This window comes from Myxocyprinus asiaticus, chromosome 30, assembly GCF_019703515.2.
Source record: "Myxocyprinus asiaticus isolate MX2 ecotype Aquarium Trade chromosome 30, UBuf_Myxa_2, whole genome shotgun sequence".
NCBI classification, from domain to species: domain Eukaryota; kingdom Metazoa; phylum Chordata; class Actinopteri; order Cypriniformes; family Catostomidae; genus Myxocyprinus; species Myxocyprinus asiaticus.
Genome location: NC_059373.1, coordinates 20,342,424 through 20,361,651, shown reverse-complemented (window position 1 = coordinate 20,361,651; position 19,228 = coordinate 20,342,424). Strand labels below are relative to the sequence as shown.

General features: G+C 37.6%; 1 protein-coding gene across 2 annotated transcripts in view; it reads left to right on the top strand.

Annotated features, from left to right (window-relative positions):
• LOC127421476 (syndetin-like) overlaps positions 1-19,228 on the top strand; it is a 207,381-nt gene that overhangs the window by 2,072 nt on the left and 186,081 nt on the right. For both annotated transcript variants that reach the window (XM_051664540.1, XM_051664541.1), the window contains exons 3-4: positions 13,506-13,628; positions 16,799-16,870. In XM_051664540.1, coding sequence (XP_051520500.1) covers positions 13,506-13,628; positions 16,799-16,870 — 195 coding nt within the window. The remainder of the gene's footprint in view (positions 1-13,505; positions 13,629-16,798; positions 16,871-19,228) is intronic.

The following is a 19,228-nucleotide window of genomic DNA, read 5'->3' as shown; positions in this document are numbered from 1 at the left end:
AATAAACTCCAGTCACTTTCCTCGCATCCAACTCCTGCATTCGAGTTCCCTTCAGAAGTGATCATCCCTATGCCCTATTCCCTTAAAATACAATTACCCTCAACTGTGAGAGCCTCAGAGGGCAGAAAGGTGATAAATGTTATTTACAACTCACTTTTTAAGCGATTATTGTTTGGAACTTCCTTTCAGCATGGACTGTGCACCCTTTGAAGTGCCCTTTGAAGGTATCATCAGCGCAGGCAAGAACACAGCCGTGTGCTCTGATCAGATGTAGGGGGAGGATGCGTTCTCGTTCTAGAAAGTAATTGTTTGGACAAAATATCTCAGCAGCTTTGTGATGTCATGATTTTGCATGGGTCTGTTTAGCGGGAAGAGAGAGAGACAGCAGATTTGAAATGCTTATATCTTTTGAAAACAAATTTTGTCAATGTTTTGGAAGTACACTAGCATAAAGATGACCTTAAAGCTTATTGATATGGACTAAATTTTGTTTTCCCAAGGTCTTTAAGCTCTCTGCATTCTTTGCCTGCAGTTAGACTTGTCTTTTTATTTACACATAGGCTAATCCATATTCTTTACAAAAGGGTGGTATAGAAAGAAATTGCAATAAAGGGTAATCAAACATTGGCTAAGCATTCGCTGTACCACTGAGTTGAATTATAACCTTCATTGAGTGTGATAAATGTAGCTTGGCCTTGGCCCAGTGGATTAGTTCTAACACTACTTCACAGGTCCATTAAAACAGCAGGACAGTTCTGTGGTTTTAAGGTGATTTTAGTCCTCTGTAGTTCTGTAGCTCTTGTGTTTTCAGACACTTTTTACTTTTATTTAGATCCCTAGCTTCGGACATGTTTTTTTTTCGTTCTTTTTTTTTCTCCCCTTTTCTCCCAAATTTGAAATGCCCAATTCCCAATGCTCTCTTAGTCCTCCTGGTGGCGGAGTGACTCACCTCAATCCAGGTGGCGGAGGACGAATCTCAGTTGCCTCCACGCATCTTATCACGTGGCTTGTTGAGCACGTTACCGTGGAGACGTAGCGCGTGTGGAGGCCCACGCTATTCTCCGCGGCATCCACGCACAACTCATCACGCGCCCCACCGAGAGCGAGAATCACACATTATAGCAACCACGACAAGGCTACCCCATGTGACTCAACCCTCCCTAGCAACTGGGCCAATTTGGTTGCTTAGGAGACCTGGCTGGAGTCACTCTATTAGAACTCGCGACTCCAGGGGTGGCAGTCAGCGTCAATTCTCGCTGAGCTACCCAGGCCCCAGCTTCGGACAACATTAAAGGGACAGTTCACCCAAAATGAAAGGTCTGTCATCATTTACTCACCCTCATGTTGTTCCAAAACCGTATGATTTTTTTATTTTCCGTGAAACACAAAATGGGATGTTAGACATGATTTAAGTCTCAGTCACCATTCATTTTCATTGCATCTTTTTTTCTTCATACAGTGAACGTGAATGGTGACAGTGTGTAAGTCTCAATTGTTCTGCCTAACATCTCCTTTTGTGTTCCACAGAAGAAAGAATGTCATATTGGTTTGAGTGAACTGTCCCTTTAATAGCAAAAATCAAACACAATCATTCTTGCCAGGGGAGAGAGAGCTTGTTTTACATTCTGTATCAATTGTACTTTGAATGTTACACATGCTTTGGTAAATTATTTTCACAGCCATCTGTCCTGACGTCCCTTGCGGGCTTTGTTTTAACACTTTTGAAACTTTCTTCTGTGCTATTAATGAGGGTCGCGTGCATGTACAATAGACTGTTTCAAAGTCTTTTTCCTTAGATTGTGATTTGTCTGAAAGTGTAAGCTCTAAAAGCACTACTTTTTATCATTTTTGTTTTAATGAGAAGACAGGACTTATTTCCATCTTTTTGTGATACAGTGCTGGCTCAACATTAAAGGAATATTCCAGGTTCAATACAAGTGAAGCTCAAAAAAATTATTTTGACTTGCCCCTTCTTTTCTTTAATGAAACAAATATCTGGGTTACAGTGAGGCATTTACAGTGGAAGTGAATGGGGTCCATTTATTTAAAAGTATAATCACAAGACATAAACAATATGCATGTAAACATGATTTTAGTGTGATAGAATCACTTACCTTTTCTGTGTAAAGTTGTAGTGTCAACAAACCCTAAAACACTAAAATGACTGTAAAAATTACAATTGAAACAACTTTACAGCTCAAATAATACACAAGTTTTAACAGAAGAATTAATATGTGCTTTTATAAAATTATAAGCTTCACATTTCTGCCTTTAATCTCTCCAAAGACTGGCCCCATTCACTATAAGTGCCTCAATGTAATCTCGATTTTTGCTTTTTGAAAGAAAAATAGGGATGAGTCAAAATACATTTTTGTTGTAATCAACTTTATGCCACAAGTGCTGTCAATTGAGCTCAACTTGTATGAACCCGGAATATTCCTTCAAGGATTTGTCCTGCTGACCCAGTCACGCCAGTAGTTATAATAAATAAATAGCTATTTTCAGCAACATACTTTACATTTCAGAAAGAAATACTGTATTTATATTTCTTATAAAACATATTTTACTTAAATATAAATACAAGTTTTACTTAAAAAGTAGGGATGGGCATTTTGGTCATTTTGTCTACTTGAGTACTCGACTAATTACTCGTACTCATCGAATAATTGAGGGGCAATGACATGTTCATAACTATATATAATAACGTCTGACAAACATCTTTGGCTGCTGTATTGCATCTTGTTGTTCCAGTGTATCGTCTATTCATTATTATAGGCTGTTATAAAATAATCTGTTACAAAATGTACAAAAGATTGCATAATCAAAATATAATGCATCATATTTTGTCATTATGTGAAGATTCACTACCCAACACAATGAAAGAATGTACACAACGTGTGTCGTCTTTCAGGTTACCATAGTAATCTTAGTGAGCGTGCACCAGTTTTTTTAGTGACTGTCTGAACCATATATTTTCGCATTTGGCTTATCAGGAGATGCCATAACCATCACATTTTTAATATGTGTGTTAAGTTGAAGTTCAGTTTTGAAGACGCTGCATTCTGTTCCATTTAGCTGCGCTCTGTCTAGCTGTTTGAAACACTCGCCTGCTGTATATGCGTTGCTTTAGCGTGTTGAGTCCACTGCCATACTGCCTGGTGTGCGTGTGCATGTGTGTGTGTGTGTGCGCGCGTGCGTCCAAGTGTTCGCTCTTGTGGGGAAAGCCTTGATGCTTCGTATTGTGTTTGCTGTGATTCATGAAGCGTTCCATTCAACTTGGAGAGTCTGAATTTCCACCTTTCAACTGTGGAAAGTGCAACGGAATGACACTTTATATCGGACATCTATCTCAGAGACACGTGCGGAAATCTTCATTCATTTCATCGAGATGCAGGTGTGTGTTACATCACGCAAATATGACGCCGCCCAGGGCAGGGAGGTTTACAGTCAGTGACAAATGTTCACTTTTATTAAATAATATCCATTAACGAGTCAAAGTTCTTACATTAAATGATAAAACGGGATTAGCAAACGTTTTCCAGAGACAGGTGTTCAAAACACGGTAAATTACACACTTTTGATTATCGTAAAAGTAGCATTGCAGCATCGTATATCAGTTTGGTTGCTATGAGACGTCTTTGATAATCAATGTACCCCTCAAAATCACAATGTAATCAATCTCAAAATTAAAAATAAGCTCCCTCTTTGACACGTTTGTGTTTAGTTATCAGGTAATTGTCACTGGATTTTGAATTAAGTGAAAAGTCACATCATGCATGATCACTATCGATCATTGTTTTCATGATCGATCATTGCCGCCACGTCCGAGTATCCGAGTACTCATGTACTCGTGCCATCCCTATTAAAATGTACCTCAAAGTTGTCCTATTTGGCTCACTTTTGAGTACAAAATTGTGCCCAAACTAATAGCTAAGTAAGCGTGCACACACACACACACACACACACACACACACACACACACACACACACACACACACACACACACACACACAACACACACACACACATGTTGGTGCAGCTATCACTATGAGGACTCTCCATAGACATAATGATTTTTATACTGTACAAACTATAGATTCTGTCCCCTAACCCTACCCCTAAACCTAAACCTCACAGAAAACTTTATGCATTTTTACATAAAAATAAAAACATCATTTAGTATGTTTTTTTTTTTAAGCAATTTGAATTATGGTGACACTAGAAATGTCCTCATAAACCACATTTATAGCATAATACCCTTTGTAATTACCAGTTTGTAACCTAAAAAAATTTCCTCGTAAAACACACACACACTATAATGTAACTTCAAAACTGCCATAAGTTCATAAACACACTTTTGCTGGAAAACAATGGCATATACTGGGAAACATAACTGATTTGTACAGTGCATCTGGAAAGTATTCACAGCGCTTCACTTTTTCCACATTTTGTTATGTTACAGCCTTATTCCAAAATGGATTAAATTCATTATTTTCCTCAAAATTCTACAAACAATACCCCATAATGACAACGTGAAAGAAGTTTGTTTGAAATCTTTGCAAATTTATTACAAATAAAAAACGAAAAAAAAAAAAAAATGACATGTACATAAGTATTCACAGCCTTTGCTCAGTACTGTGTTGAAGCACCTTTGGCACCAATTACAGCCTCAAGTCTTTTAGAGTATGATGCTACAAGCTTGGCACACCTATTTTTGGGCAGTTTCTCCCATTGTTCTTTGCAGGACCTCTCAAGCTCCATCAGGTTGGATGGGGAGCATTGGTGCACAGCCATTTTCAGATCTCTCCAGAGATGTTCAGTCGGGTTCAAGTCTGGGCTCTGGCTGGGCCACTCAAGGACATTCACAGAGTTGTCCCGGAGCCACTCCTTTGTTATCTTGGCTGTGTGCTTAGGGTCGTTGTCCTGTTGGAAGATGAACCTTCGCCCCAGTCTGAGGTCCAGAGCGCTCTGGAGCAGGTTTTCATCAAGGATGTCTCTGTACATTGCTGCATTCATCTTTCCCTCGATCCTGACTAGTCTCCCAGTTCCTGCCGCTGAAAACATCCCCACAGCATGATGCTGCCACCACCATGCTTCACTGTAGGGATGGTATTGGCCAGGTGATGAGCGGTGCCTGGTTTCCTCCAGACATGACGCTTGCCATTCAGGCCAAAGAGACCAGAGAATTTTGTTTCTCATGGTCTGAGAGTCCTTCAGGTGCCTTTTGGCAAACTCCAGGCAGGCTGTCATGTGCCTTTTACTGAGGAGTGGCTTCCGTCTGGCCACTCTACCATACAGGCCTGATTGGTGGAGTGCTGCAGAGATGGTTGTTCTTCTGGAAGGTTCTCCTCTCTCCATAGAGAAACGCTGGATCTCTGTCAGAGTGACCATCGGGTTCTTGGTCACCTCCCTGACTAAGGCCCTTCTCCGCCGATCGCTCAGTTTGGCCGGGCGGTCAGCTCTAGGAAGAGTCCTGGTGGTTCCAAACTTCTTCCATTTACGGATGATGGAGGCCACTGTGCTCACTGGGACCTTCAATGCTGCAGAAATTTTTCTGTACCCTTCCCCAGATCTGTGCCTCGATACAATCCTGTCTCGGAGGTCTACAGACAATTCCTTGGACTTCATGGCTTGGTTTGTGCTCTGACATGCACTGTTAACTGTGGGACCTTATATAGACAGGTGTGTGCCTTTCCAAATCATGTCCAATCAACTGAATTTACCACAGGTGGACTCCAATCAAGTTGTAGAAACACCAAGGATGATCAGTGGAAACAGGATGCACCTGAGCTCAATTTTGAGTGTCATGGCAAAGGCTGTGAATACTTATGTACATGTGATTTTTTTTTTTTTCGTTTTTTATTTGTAATAAATTTGCAAAGATTTCAAACAAACTTCTTTCACGTTGTCATTATGGGGTATTGTTTGTAGAATTTTGAGGAAAATAATTAATTTAATCCATTTTGGAATAAGGCCGTAACATAACAAAATGTGGAAAAAGTGAAGCGCTGTGAATACTTTCCGGATGCACTGTATATAATTATCAACTAATTCTAATTGTTGTGTGCAAGATTATCACAAATCATTCTTGTAATTTTAACAAATCTGCATCTGTATTAGCGAGCTTGATGATTTTACCTTGGTGACATTAAATCAACACAATTCATCACCACACTGATCAATATATTTGCAAGTCATAAAACCATGAACAGGATATGAACAATGGATGTAGGTGCGATGTCCTTATAGTTGAGTCCTGCTGTCAAATATATGCTTCTGGACATGGGTGTGTTATATGTTGGTTCTCCTGCTGTGGTTTTCCAAGATATTACTTTCTGTGTTAAGGAAATTGAAGACCCAACAACGCACCTTTGTTTTCCACTATTTACCTGACGGTTGTCTCATTTCCTCCTCCTGTGTGACTCTGAGAAAGCAAGGACATACTAAACATGACAATGTTTTTATTGGTTGCTCTCTTTAGCTAGAATGTTGCCACATTTAGGGTATTTGTAACATATACAGATGTTGTTAGCCATGAGAAGCATGTTGCTGATTAATGAGCCTGATATCTGCATCATTCATTCTCTGAGCTGCTACTGCAGCCTTATAATGTGATATAAGTCCTCATGTATCAGCTGTTATTTGTAAGGCTATTTGTTACAAGGGTGGTCTGGAATTTATTTGTCTTTCTGGAGAAGCCGTACATGCAAGATCCAAAATTAGGTTTATGGCACATTTGCCAATGGCAGTTGAGTTGAGTAAATTGACCGGTTACAAACATTTCTACAACCTGTTTTGCATCCTTTCTTTAAAACAAATTTTTTTTTTCCTCTCCTATTGCTGTGGAATTGTTTTGTTTTGTTTGTATATTAAAGACTGGGTGAGAGATATAGGTGCATTCTGGGTGCTCAAAATGTGGTCCTTATGTAAAGCGCTTTGAGTGCAGTGTCATAAAAAGCGCTATATAAGTGTAACATTCATTCATTCATTCATTCATTCAACATTTCCTAAGATCACAATCAGAGTTATGAAATTTCGATAAAAAAACAAAAACAAAAAAAACCCCACTCCTGATGGTACATTTCTCACTAAGGTGAAAGTTGTCACAAGATGACCAGCTTTTTAGCCAATCCGTATGTACTTGATTTGATTCCCTCATGGTATCATGTCAAATAAAATAATCTTTTAAATTGCTGCACCTGTATTGTTTTGCAGTGAACCACATTTCTAGGTTTGGAAAGTGAAAGTAAACTATAACCGGGTAAACCATTAATAGCAAATATTATTTCTGTTTTCCCATTTGCTCCAACAGCAAAGAAAAAAAAATCACTATTATGTTTCCATGACTTTCCAAAAGAGAAAAAAATAAACAAATGGATTATGACGAAGAAAGATGTTTTGACGTTTAAATTATTTATTATTATTATTATTTTTATAAATGCCAATGTAATATAGCACAAAGAACAATGTTATACATTTATGTTATATGTAATGTTATAAATAAAAAATTTTTTAAAAGTTTGTTAGATTTGCACTGCTAAATTTGGGTGGAAATGCATCAGTCTGTAAAAAGGGCCCATTCTAAAATTATTGCCAGCTGGCTAGCCAGTAACTCCATTTTTATTTACTCCACACAGGGACCAAAATTAACACTTTCCAAGTGCCAAATGCGAACGGCAGGTGTTTATTTCCTCAAAAACTTTCATAAAAGCACACACTTTTAGTCAAAAAGTACTATCAAAATACAGAAAAAAACTCAAAAGATGTGCAGGTGAAGCAACAGAGTATTTGTCCTGTACACATTAGGCAGGAAATAAACACCTCGCACACTTACTTACTGCTCCAAAAAAATGTGTCTTTAATAAATAACCATACTGTTAATGTTTCGACCTATATAAGAGCAGAACATTAACACAAACTTTTTGTTGTCAGTTTCAACAAAACATCCCATGGTTCCCACAGGTGCTTGCAATTTGATGTTAATGACTCCACCCATTCAGAAATCCTAGGGTGGATATAGACAACACAAAGTAAAGTATAGCCATATAATTAAATACAAATGGATATAATTTATAAACATCACCCATAAACTTTAAATATGCACCCATTTACATACATATCCAGTTTGACTTTTTGGATTTATTTTTTATGTACATTATCTCTGAATGTTCTTAATGAGGATTTTAATATCAAACCATATCTTTAAGTGTTATTTGGTCTTGATATGTTCTTGATGTTTGCATCTCTGGTACTTTTGATGTGTGTAGAGGGATATTTGTGTTCAAGCTGTATGTACGTGCAGGTACACAGGTATGTATATATATATATATATATATATATTTGTATATACAGTATAGGTGGATATATGTCCTGGATATGTTTGTATATGGGTATATATTTAGTGTTTATGGGTGTGGGTTATTGTGTAACTGTATGTAAATTATATCCATTTGTATTTAATTATATATATAAAATTTTCTTTATGTTGTCAATTGCTGTCTTCAAGTGCACCTAGGAAGCTCGTATGTCGGGCGTGCGTTACTACGACATGTCACGCATTCATGCAGGAAACAAAATATGAAGAAGCCAAACTTAAACAATTATGCAATGAATGATGGCAAAACCTCTTTTTCTGTTGTACCAGTAAATAAACATTATTGAATAAACCTGCATCACTTATAAACGACATATGATTTATTAATGCATGGTAACTGACATTATTAATTAATTTGCTTAAAACAAACCGCAAAGCGTGACTCATTAGTTGTCTGTCATATATAACAAATTAATATTATTGTAAAAAAATTACAGAAGTTGAAATAATTGAGCAAAATCGTTGCTTTTTGTTATCTTTCATGTCGACACGCCCTTTCCAACGTCCCAACTCGGAAACTCGTGTATCATCTAGATTTCCGAGTTTCCCACTCATTAATCCGACTTCGCAGGGTCATTCATGTGCTCGGTACTCATAATTATGATATTTAGGAGTCCACTTGAAGGGCACATATATCCACCCTAGGATTTCTGAATGGGTGGAGTCATGAACATAAAATTGCAAGCACCTGTGGGAACCATGGAATGTTTTGTTGAAATTGACATGTTCTGAGGAAAACTCTTACATGGGTCGAAACATTAACAGTATGGTTATTTATTAAAGACACATTTTTTTTGGAGCAGTAAGTCAGTGTGCGAGGTGTTTATTTCCTGCCTAGTGTGTACAGGTCAAATACTCTGTCACTTCCCCTGTACAACTTTGTGGCTCACACAGAACTTTTGTTATTTGATATTGGTATCATAGAAACTGTGTGAAAAAAGGTACATTTTATCCATTTTTTTTTTTTGTGCTTTTGGGATATTTTGAGTGCAAAAATCACAGAATGTACCAATTTCTCTGGTTCAGTCTCTGATGTCCTTTAGATGGCACTATAATCACATAATTGAGAGAATTAAGAGGCAGTTTGTGAAGAATGGCTGTGCAAATTTGAGGGTCTTTGATGCAAGTTCTTTACATCATTAGACTAGTTTCATCATCATCATCATCATAACTGACATCACCATTAATATTATATTTGCATAGTAACAGTCACATGCTATTTCATAATGAGCAGCTTTTCTCTTGCTCGCACGTTACATATTGCAGTTTTAAATAATTGATAATTATTGATGATGGCCTCTGATAATTGTAAAGATCTCATAGATCAAGAACAGCAAGTACAGATTCTTGTGAATGAGGAGTGTGCAGACAAAGTGTCACAGACTCGATTTGATCGCATTCTCTGAACAGATGTGACATCAACAGCTCAACAGCTCTCCATCTCTTACATCTTATCCCAGTCAACATGCACAAATGCTTATTGTTATTTTTAATACACCTACAAATAACGCTCTGTCCTGCTTTTGATCAGCATCATTCAATAGTCCTTCAGTTCACTCATCCTATGCTTGGATTGAAGTACAGCACGTTTGAGTCACATACTTTAATGTGCAAATAGACTTTCGTTCGTCGTTTGTCTCCGTCTCTGCATAAAGGGATGAAAGGTGTTAATTTAGATAAACATAGTCAGTCAAGGTAGGATGGAAAGATAATTGAACAAAGGCACGGCAACCATTTTAATTAGCATGACAGAGTTATAGTTTCCAAGTGACCGTTTGGATAGAAAATGATGAGTTTTAAATCTCATACAGTCTGATTATAAGCTTCAATCACACCTAATTTGTAACTATACTTTTTAAAACTGTTTAAGAAGACAATAGCCTAGATGGCTGAACAATAAGGACTTTTCTTCTGCTGGCCCACTCAGGTCAATACTTCATGTTTATACCTGTCCTGCCAACAAATATGAACATTTATCGCATAAACCAAATGTTTAAGTGTGCAAGTCTACCCAAGAGTAAATGGTATTAGGAGGAGGCACATTATTACTCAAGAGAGCATTTGATTGGACAGAAATCTTTAAAAACCCCTGAGTGTAAGAAAGGCATCAGTATTTTTGGTCTGTTTTCCCAGAAAAGAAACACAATACATTTTAAAACCATATCTGCTAAAGGTACGTTTTTCAGTTATACTTGCATATACTGTAGAGATAGCCTTACAAACTTGGGTTAAAAGCCACAAAAGTCCAGTTTTCATGGGGTCTTTAAGCCCTAATGGTAATCACTGAGCCCAAAGATTTTTTTTGTCTTTTGTTCTTCCTGTGAGTGTAGCAGTGGAGAGTGATTCATAGCACCCCACCCCCTGCTGATGCTGATGTTGTTCCTCAGTGAGTTCACCCACGCTCTCTCACAGCCCTGCCTGCATCAGCCCTCACCGCATACACACTGCACCGAGTGTCTTTGAGAGAGATTGAAGGCTTTTAGGCCAAATTTTCTTTCGTTTTTTTAGTTCCTATCTCTGTGATATTAAATAGCTGCCTTTATGGGGAAAAGTGTCCAACTCAGGGCTCCTTCAGTAAAGCATGTCTATTATCAAGGGCTAGATTACCCAGAAATAATAATGTTGTCATTATTTACTTGTTCCAAACCCGTATGCTGTAATTTTTCTAGTGGTACAAAAAAGTAGAAAATTTTGAAGAAAGATTAAGGGCTTTTGAAACTCTAAAATTGTACTAAAGCACCTTACCAGTAGTTTTTGTGGTCTGTAAATTATATTCAATGTTATCTGAAGCCATATGATAGCTTTGTGTGAGGATCAGGCTAAAATGTAAGTTGTGTGGTGGGATGAGCAAGAGTCAGACACAGTGGGAGTGAAGTCAGCCTCAGAAAGGTATTTATTTAAGGCACGGCAAGGCATATATTAATGTCTTAATATATGTTTTTAAAGCAGTTCACAGAATGGCCCCGGATTATTAAAGGTGCAGCCAGTAATTGTTTTCCTATTAAAAAAGTTTTACTCCTATAGAAATGATTTGTAATTTTGAAACGTATGTATAAAATCATGAGCCCTCAAATGAGATGTGGACTCTAGTCATATCAGTAACCTTATAAAATCTGTTTTATTCTACATGGGGCAGGGGCGCCCTCATGGGGGCTGCCATTTTACAATCACATGACCAGCTGAATACTACTCGCTTAATCTCAGTAACCGTCTTGTTATTGGACACTTTTACTCTTGGATTAATTTAATCATGGCTGATTGTGAAAACTATCTGTACCTGAAAATGATTGATTTTGAATGATGCTGCATCCACACCACTAGGTGTCACTGTAAGTCCAAGATAAAACGAACAAAAACTTAATGAGTGCACCTTTAAGCTAGATAAATCAGGTAAAGCATTAAGATCTGATAACCTGCTACTGTTTAGGCATGTCTTAAACTAAAAGGTGATTGTGCATTTTCTATTGCTGGTCTGAGGTTATGGAATAGTTTATCCCTTGACATTAGCACTTCTACATCTTTTACTTTCTTTAAAGGTTGTTTAAAATGTATTTGTTTTCTGTGGCCTCATTTTTATTGTACTGTTTTATTTGCATATTTTATAATTGTATTGTTGATGTTCAGCACTTTGGGTCTACTGTGTAGTTTAAAAGTGCTTTATAAATGAATAAATACAATGAAAATGAAATGAATGTACAGTCCGCTGGTAGTTATTGCAAAATAAACCCCGCCAGGGTCTTGTCTCACCATGAAGGGCTTTATTTTGTGATAACCGGGCTACTAACCAAATAAATAAATGGACATAAAACATTGATTTGTGTTGAAATGATGTAATTATGTGAAGTAAAAATTGCTGAGCAGCTGATTTCCACCTCCGGTTTGCTTCTGAGTTCTGTCGGTGTTTATTTTGTCATTAATGACTGTCTGACTGCTTATTATGTATATTATTACAAGACTACTTGCCAAATAAATGAACAGGAAACAATGATTTGAGTTGAAATAGTTTTATTAGTTTACTCAGAGAAGCAGGAAAGATGACTCGCAATACCTGGATGAGTGGTCTGATACATCTTATTCCCGGGATGTGCGGTTGTTACTCAGAGATATCAGACCACTAGATGCCGCCATTGACCAATCAGAATCGAGTGTTCCAGAGCGCCGTGTAGTAATCACTGATAATCTTCACCTCTTTGTTCAGATTCAAAAATTGCATGTCATTGTCATTGATGCGAAAACAGGATTTGTTATAACCTGCCATTTTTTAATTCTGGACACAAATGTGGGCTAGTCATAGGCTTTTGGGCAGGGAAGATTATTGATCAGGAGAATAATGACTTCATTTTCTGTCTGTTCCTCAGACATAAAACATATTGTATGGCTTCTGAAGACTTGAAGTATAGCGCACAATTCATATTAACTTCTTTTCCGGTGCATTTTTGTCTTATTTGGAGCTTGACAGCCCCTGGCCATTATATGATCTGTCGTTACATGACAGGAGCTGCATAAGGATTAAAAACGAAAATAACGATTATGATGAAAATAAATGGGGTAAAAGCAGACGGGTTTGGAAAGATCTTAGGGTGAGTAAATAATGACAGAATTGTCATTTCTGGTGAACTATCCCTTTAAAATACAAGAATCAAACTTTAATAACCAGTTTATTAATGTGAATCACTTTGTGTGGATGTGGCTGAAGGCTGTAGTGAAAGAGTTTTAAATGCTGCCTCAACATCTGCTGTTGTAACTCAATATAGCTCCCTTATCCTTTATCTCCATATTTGTCGCTGAGCTGTTTTAACCACATTTCATTATGTTATGTGAATCATGCATGATGAGGCTCTCAGCATCTCTCTTCAAAGCAAAGGGCAGCTTTGTTTCTCCAAGCAGTTTTGAGTGAAATTGATGTTCTGTGCCAATTCTCATTAAAGTTCATGAAGGGTGTTCCTCAGGGACGGAAGCTTAGACCACTTAATCTTTAGACTTAGCTTAGATAGAAGCCAAACCCAAGAAAGAATAAATGTTCAGACCCTGTGTTTAGGACCAAGGCTGTTCTTCTCTACAGTAGTACCCCAGATGACAAGAGATTTCCCTGCCAATACTCATTCTCATTTCTCCCTTTGCCTTTCCACAGGAGGAGCTGAGGGAACTGAGAGAGCAGCCCACTGATCCACAGGCAGAACAGGAAACCATTGAGAGCATAGAGGAAGTGTACTTCTCCAGTGACTCCTTTGATATGGTGCAGTACGAGCTGGAGGTGTGTGTGTATGGCCCTGTTTACACATATTAACATCTATCTTGGGTGATCAGATCACAAGTGGTCAGGCGAGACATATAACTTTTGACATTTTGTACCGGTAGTAACATGCATCAAATTGTGTGTCCTGTGACCACTTGTGACCAGATTTGAAGGGAGGGTCTCTTGACTGCATTACATCTCTTACTGCATCAATGTTGCACTTAAAAATGTTCAGTGTTATTTTAGTAGAGCCCCTACAGTATGTTAACTGAACTTTGGATGTGTTTCACATGGGGCCCGTTCTTCGTACGTTGATTAGGGATTTATCTGGATTTCATTGTTGATGATTTGACCCAATCCTAGATTGTTACGTACTTCGAAGAACATCTCGGAGTTGCTGTCATGGCAACAGGTCTTTAAGCTCAAACCTGCTTGGGAGCAGGCTTATTTAACGTAAACATGATTAGATCGCACCTTTATAAGCAGATGCGATACTGGAAGTTTGTCCCAGCCTCTGTATTTTTCTTACGAGAGTACCCTTTTGAAGCAGAGGTGATAATAAATTAAGTATAATTATAATTTTAAGAATAATTTCAAATAAAATAAAATAAAAATATTGTAGATAATAATAGGTACATATTGCTCATTTAGAGGTACCGCTTTTGTCGTGAGGGAGTAATCTCCTTAATTTTTTTTCCATAAAGTCTTTTTTCTGTTTTATTCGTGCATAACCTTTAAGGTTGTCTGTCTCCATTGACCTTGGTTCTTAGTGCCCTCTACAGCTGAACAGATGCTTAGAACTTAATGAAAGAGTATGTCAGCATTTGTGCCATTAGAAAAGTGTACATGTTAACACTTACATAATAAAAAATATTTCATGATTTTCTTTGTTTTCCAGCCATGTAAAAACTCTGGCTTTTAAAGAGAGCATTTATGCCTTCACGCATTTGTAAAGTTCATGATTTATATCATATCAATATATATCAAGATTTATATCATATTCATATTTTTACTAAAGTTTAATGACATCATTACATTGGTCCGACGTGTCACCAACCAATCACTGCATTGCTGATCATGGTTCTGAGTACACTATCGATAAATTTTTCCCCTTTTCAGCAAACACAGGAATGTGCAATTATCTCAGTGAACCCGATCCAGATATACTAATCAAATTCGCTCATGCGTTTGAAGAACAGAATAAGCTAGAGAGAAATTATCACGATTAGAATATATGGAATATGTCATATCATCTCAGATGTATTAAGCGACGTATGAAGAACTGGCCCCACATGATCTGTGTCGGTGCGTTAGCATTGTTAACATAAGGCAATCCGGAGAAGTTTCACTGCTACAAAACGTGATCAGCTCATACTCTGAACATTTCTCCTTTGACCAAGCGCTTGTGCATCACGCCCCTCTGAGCATCATGGCGCAGGGTCTGCACAGTCGTGCAGTTTGACGTGGGTGTCTTTACTGTTTGCGCAGCTTGCAGCCGACCCCAGATTGATGGATTATCTGCATACTGTGGATGCGAAATCTCATTAGATTTGGTGGTGCATTGCAAAAGCTCCACAGAATGAGAATTTTAGCCGAGAGGAAAGTAATTACTCTTATGCGAAGCCTGACTTTTCAGTTTTCATTGTTTCTCTGTTTGGGAATTGGGCATTAGGTGTTGTTTGTTTAATCCTCTATGATAAAAGTCGGTATGAGTCATCAAATTCTACAAGTGTATCATTTAGCTTTTTAAATGAGGGAAAAGTTAGTTTGAGCTGTTTAGCTGCTATTATTTTGGGAGCTCTTCAAAGGTGGATAATTAGGGCATTTGCAGTGCAAATATTTTACTAGTATTTGCAAGTTAAATTTAAGCAAATGTTGAAAATTATTTTGGCAACCGATCAAACTTACAACTTACAAATAATACCAATAGAGTACAAATTCCCTAATGCATCTAACCTTACATAAAATGTATGTGGTAACACTACAATATGGTTTTATTAGTTAACTGTTAGTTAAAGGGATAGTTCACCCAAAAATGAAAATTCTCTCATCATTTACTCACCCTCATGCCATCCCAGATGTGTATGACTTTCTTTCTTTAGCAGAACACAATGATTTTTTGAAGAATATCTCAGCGCTGTAGGTCCATACAATGCAAGTGAATGGTGATCAAACCTTTGTAACTCCAAACATCACATAAAGCAAACATAAAAGTAATCCATATGACTCCAGTGTTTAAATTAATATCTGCAAAAGCAAAATAATAGGTGTGGGTGAGAAAGTCCTTTTTTACCCTAAATTTCCACTTTAACTTTCAGATGTGAAAGTGAAACTAAACAGGCACCACATGTGACTTTCAGAGTCATATGATGGAGTCATATGGATTACTTTTATGTTTGCTTTATGTGATTTTTTTTTGGAGCTACAAAGGTCTGATCACCATTCACTTGCATTGTATGGACCAACAGAGCTGAGATATTCTTCTAAAAATCTTTATTTGTGTTCAGCAGATGAAAGAAAGTCATACACATCTGGGATGGCATGAGGGTGAGTAAATGATGAGAGAATTTTCAGTTTTGGGTGAACTACCCCATTAGTAAACATGAACTAACAATGAATAATAATTTTACAGCACTTATTAATCTTGGTTAATGTTAATTAAAATATAAATACATTTTTAAAAGTTGTATACATTAACATTAGTTAATACATTATGAATTAGCATGAACTAACGATGAACAACTGTGTTCTTGTAAATTAACAGATTTAATGATTTAATAAATGTTGTTAAAAAATTGTTAATTGTTGGTTCATAATTCTTAATGCATTTACTAATGTTAACAAATAGAACCTAATTGTAAAGTGTTACCAATTATGTTTCACACAGTGATTGGTTGCTTTTCTACTTTCTGAAAACCTTAGCAAACCTATTCTGAAAGTCTGTGTTTTACCTGGACAATTAAACTACATCTTATATTTATAAATTCTATAGTTATTCTTACTTTTTCAGTGTTTCAGTTTCTGTCTGATTGTGCATGTATGTTGTATTGTAACACATTAACATTACAGCCTTCTATAAAACTTCTTTGACTGGGCTCCTAAACAGAAATGTAAACAAAGTGCCCTGACAGAAATTTCATTCTGTTCAGTTCTCAAATTCATTCTTTGTGTCTGTGTGTGCCCAACAGAAACTCCCCCCAGATCTTAACCTTCAAGAACTGGAGGAGTACAGAGATAAGCTGAAGAGACAGCAAGCAGCTGTAAGTATTGGATTTGCGGATATGTATAAAATAAACGTCTCTGTGCTGTCTCAAAAACTGCTCGGTTAAACAGCGAGAGTGCCCATTTGTGATGTATTGTGACACATCATATGTACATCTGCATCTGCTGCATCATAACTCTTGCAGTATCTCACAGTTCATATCTCATCATACTGCACACGTCGCAGTTTATTAGTGTGTTTACCACATACCTGGTCCATGCTGTAGCGTGTTTGTGTGCGCATGAGTACCGCGTGCCTTGATCTGGGGTGAGCCTCCGTTCACTTCTTGCCTTGCAGCCTTGGAAGCGTTGCTTTAAAGAGGAATGTCACCCTCTCTCTTGGCTTTTTCTTGCTTGAGAGACTTGCTTACGCACAGCTGTCCTGTCAGCCCAGTGCAGGGTGAAAGACGAAGCCTTCGGGATCCTTCGTGGGCACCAGATGACTGCGCTATCTGTTGTGGCCTGCCACGGGCAGACTGTTCGCTGGAAATGATGTGGCCCCGGGGTCACTACAGGGGGGGGCCCCGGCGCCATTGCTGATCTTGGGTCATGAAAGACAGCTGCAGGCATCAGCGGAGGATCTGTGCGTGGCATGGACTTCCCGCTGAATTCCATTACTTCAAATCTCACAATGCATGCTCAGATGGTGTGATATTTTATTCATGATTTATAAAAGCACCTCCGGTGTCATTTACATGAGAGAACATGACCTAATGGACAGTAATGGTGCGTATATGAAGGTAGAAAGGTGACAAGATGTCAATATTCAGACATTTTCATTATCGATTGTTGTGGAAATTAATGATCAGTTATTCAATTAATCGTTAACAATAAGACTGCAAAATGCACATGGTGGACTCTAAATAATATGTGCATTTAGTGTGCTGTTTGAATATAATTTAAATTAATACACTTAAGAAATGCAAGTATCGGCATTTTCCTCTTAAAATGTTTTTAGTTCAGTCAGTTTATTTTAATACATTTAGGCTGTGTTGAGTACGAATTTGTGAATTGTTTAATTACTGTTAATGAATTACTGTTCAAAAATAACTTGTATAGAAGATTTGAATGCTTGTTGAATATTGTAGGATTTTCGGTCTTTTGGACTTATTTTTTATTTGAAATTAAGTCTCAAGTCAAATCATAACATGCAGCGTAAACACAGTACCTACTGTAACCAAAGTCTTTCTAGCAAGTCAGTCCGCTGTCGGCCATCTTTGGAATGCTCCTGGGAGGCTGTTTCCAGTCATGCCAGTGCAGCTCCTATCTACTTGAATGGGGGAACACCGAAATCAATCAAGATTACAATCAAAGAACATATTTCAAATCAGCAGTAAAATCAAACAACACTGGTATCATAAATTGTGCTTTTTTTTTTTTACCTCAGATTACGCTGAAAAATGCAATTTAGAGTATCTAAAAGGTGACTGGCTCTTTTACCTGTAAGGCGGGACTTCCTTTCTACATCCGTTGGCCGTGAGCTCCTTGGCTGGGCGTTCCAATATCTCCCATTCATTTTAATAGAAGTGACCTGTCTCAGCTAAATAGTCTGACTGTAACATACCGCTTCTCTGGTGCTGTTTAGATGTCAGGTGAATGTGGCTTCGTGCTCTCCTGGCAATCACTGACGTAATTGTGGTTTGGGATGAAACAAGAAGACCGGTGGATCAACAATGCTTGTTTTCATGTTATACTTTAATACACTATCACGGTGTATGCAGAAAACACAATGTTCATTTATAGAGAATTGCTCCAACACTCATTACATTGAACCTGCTTCATCTTTACAAAAGAGGAAGTGAAGGATGCATGCCTGTGTGGTTTTTCTTCTGTGTTGCAGACAAGAAATGACATGCAGCATGCAATCGGCAGCACGCCCTCTAGCGGTGGATAACTGTATATACAGCCTTACCGTAGTCTGCAGGCATTGTTACTGAATGCATTTTTTTCTGTATTTGAGTAATCAGTGATCGATAAGCTTAATTTATCTACTTATTAACTGCATATCTGTAATCAATAAATCAATAACATCTCTAGCGACAAGGATCGTCTGAATCTAATGCATGTGTAATGTTTACTAAGATGCCTTCATGTGGTCATTGTATCCTTCACTGGCCATGTAATTCCACAATCCTGTCAGTGCGGTTGGTTGAAAGAGCACAAATAGCTTCTGATGGAGAGGTTAAAAAAGTAATGGAAACTTCTATATGAATATATACACACACACACACACACACACACACACACACACACACACACACACACACACACACACACACACACACACACACACACATATATATATATATATATATATATAATTTTTAAAGATATGTAGATTTATATTTTTCTAGTTA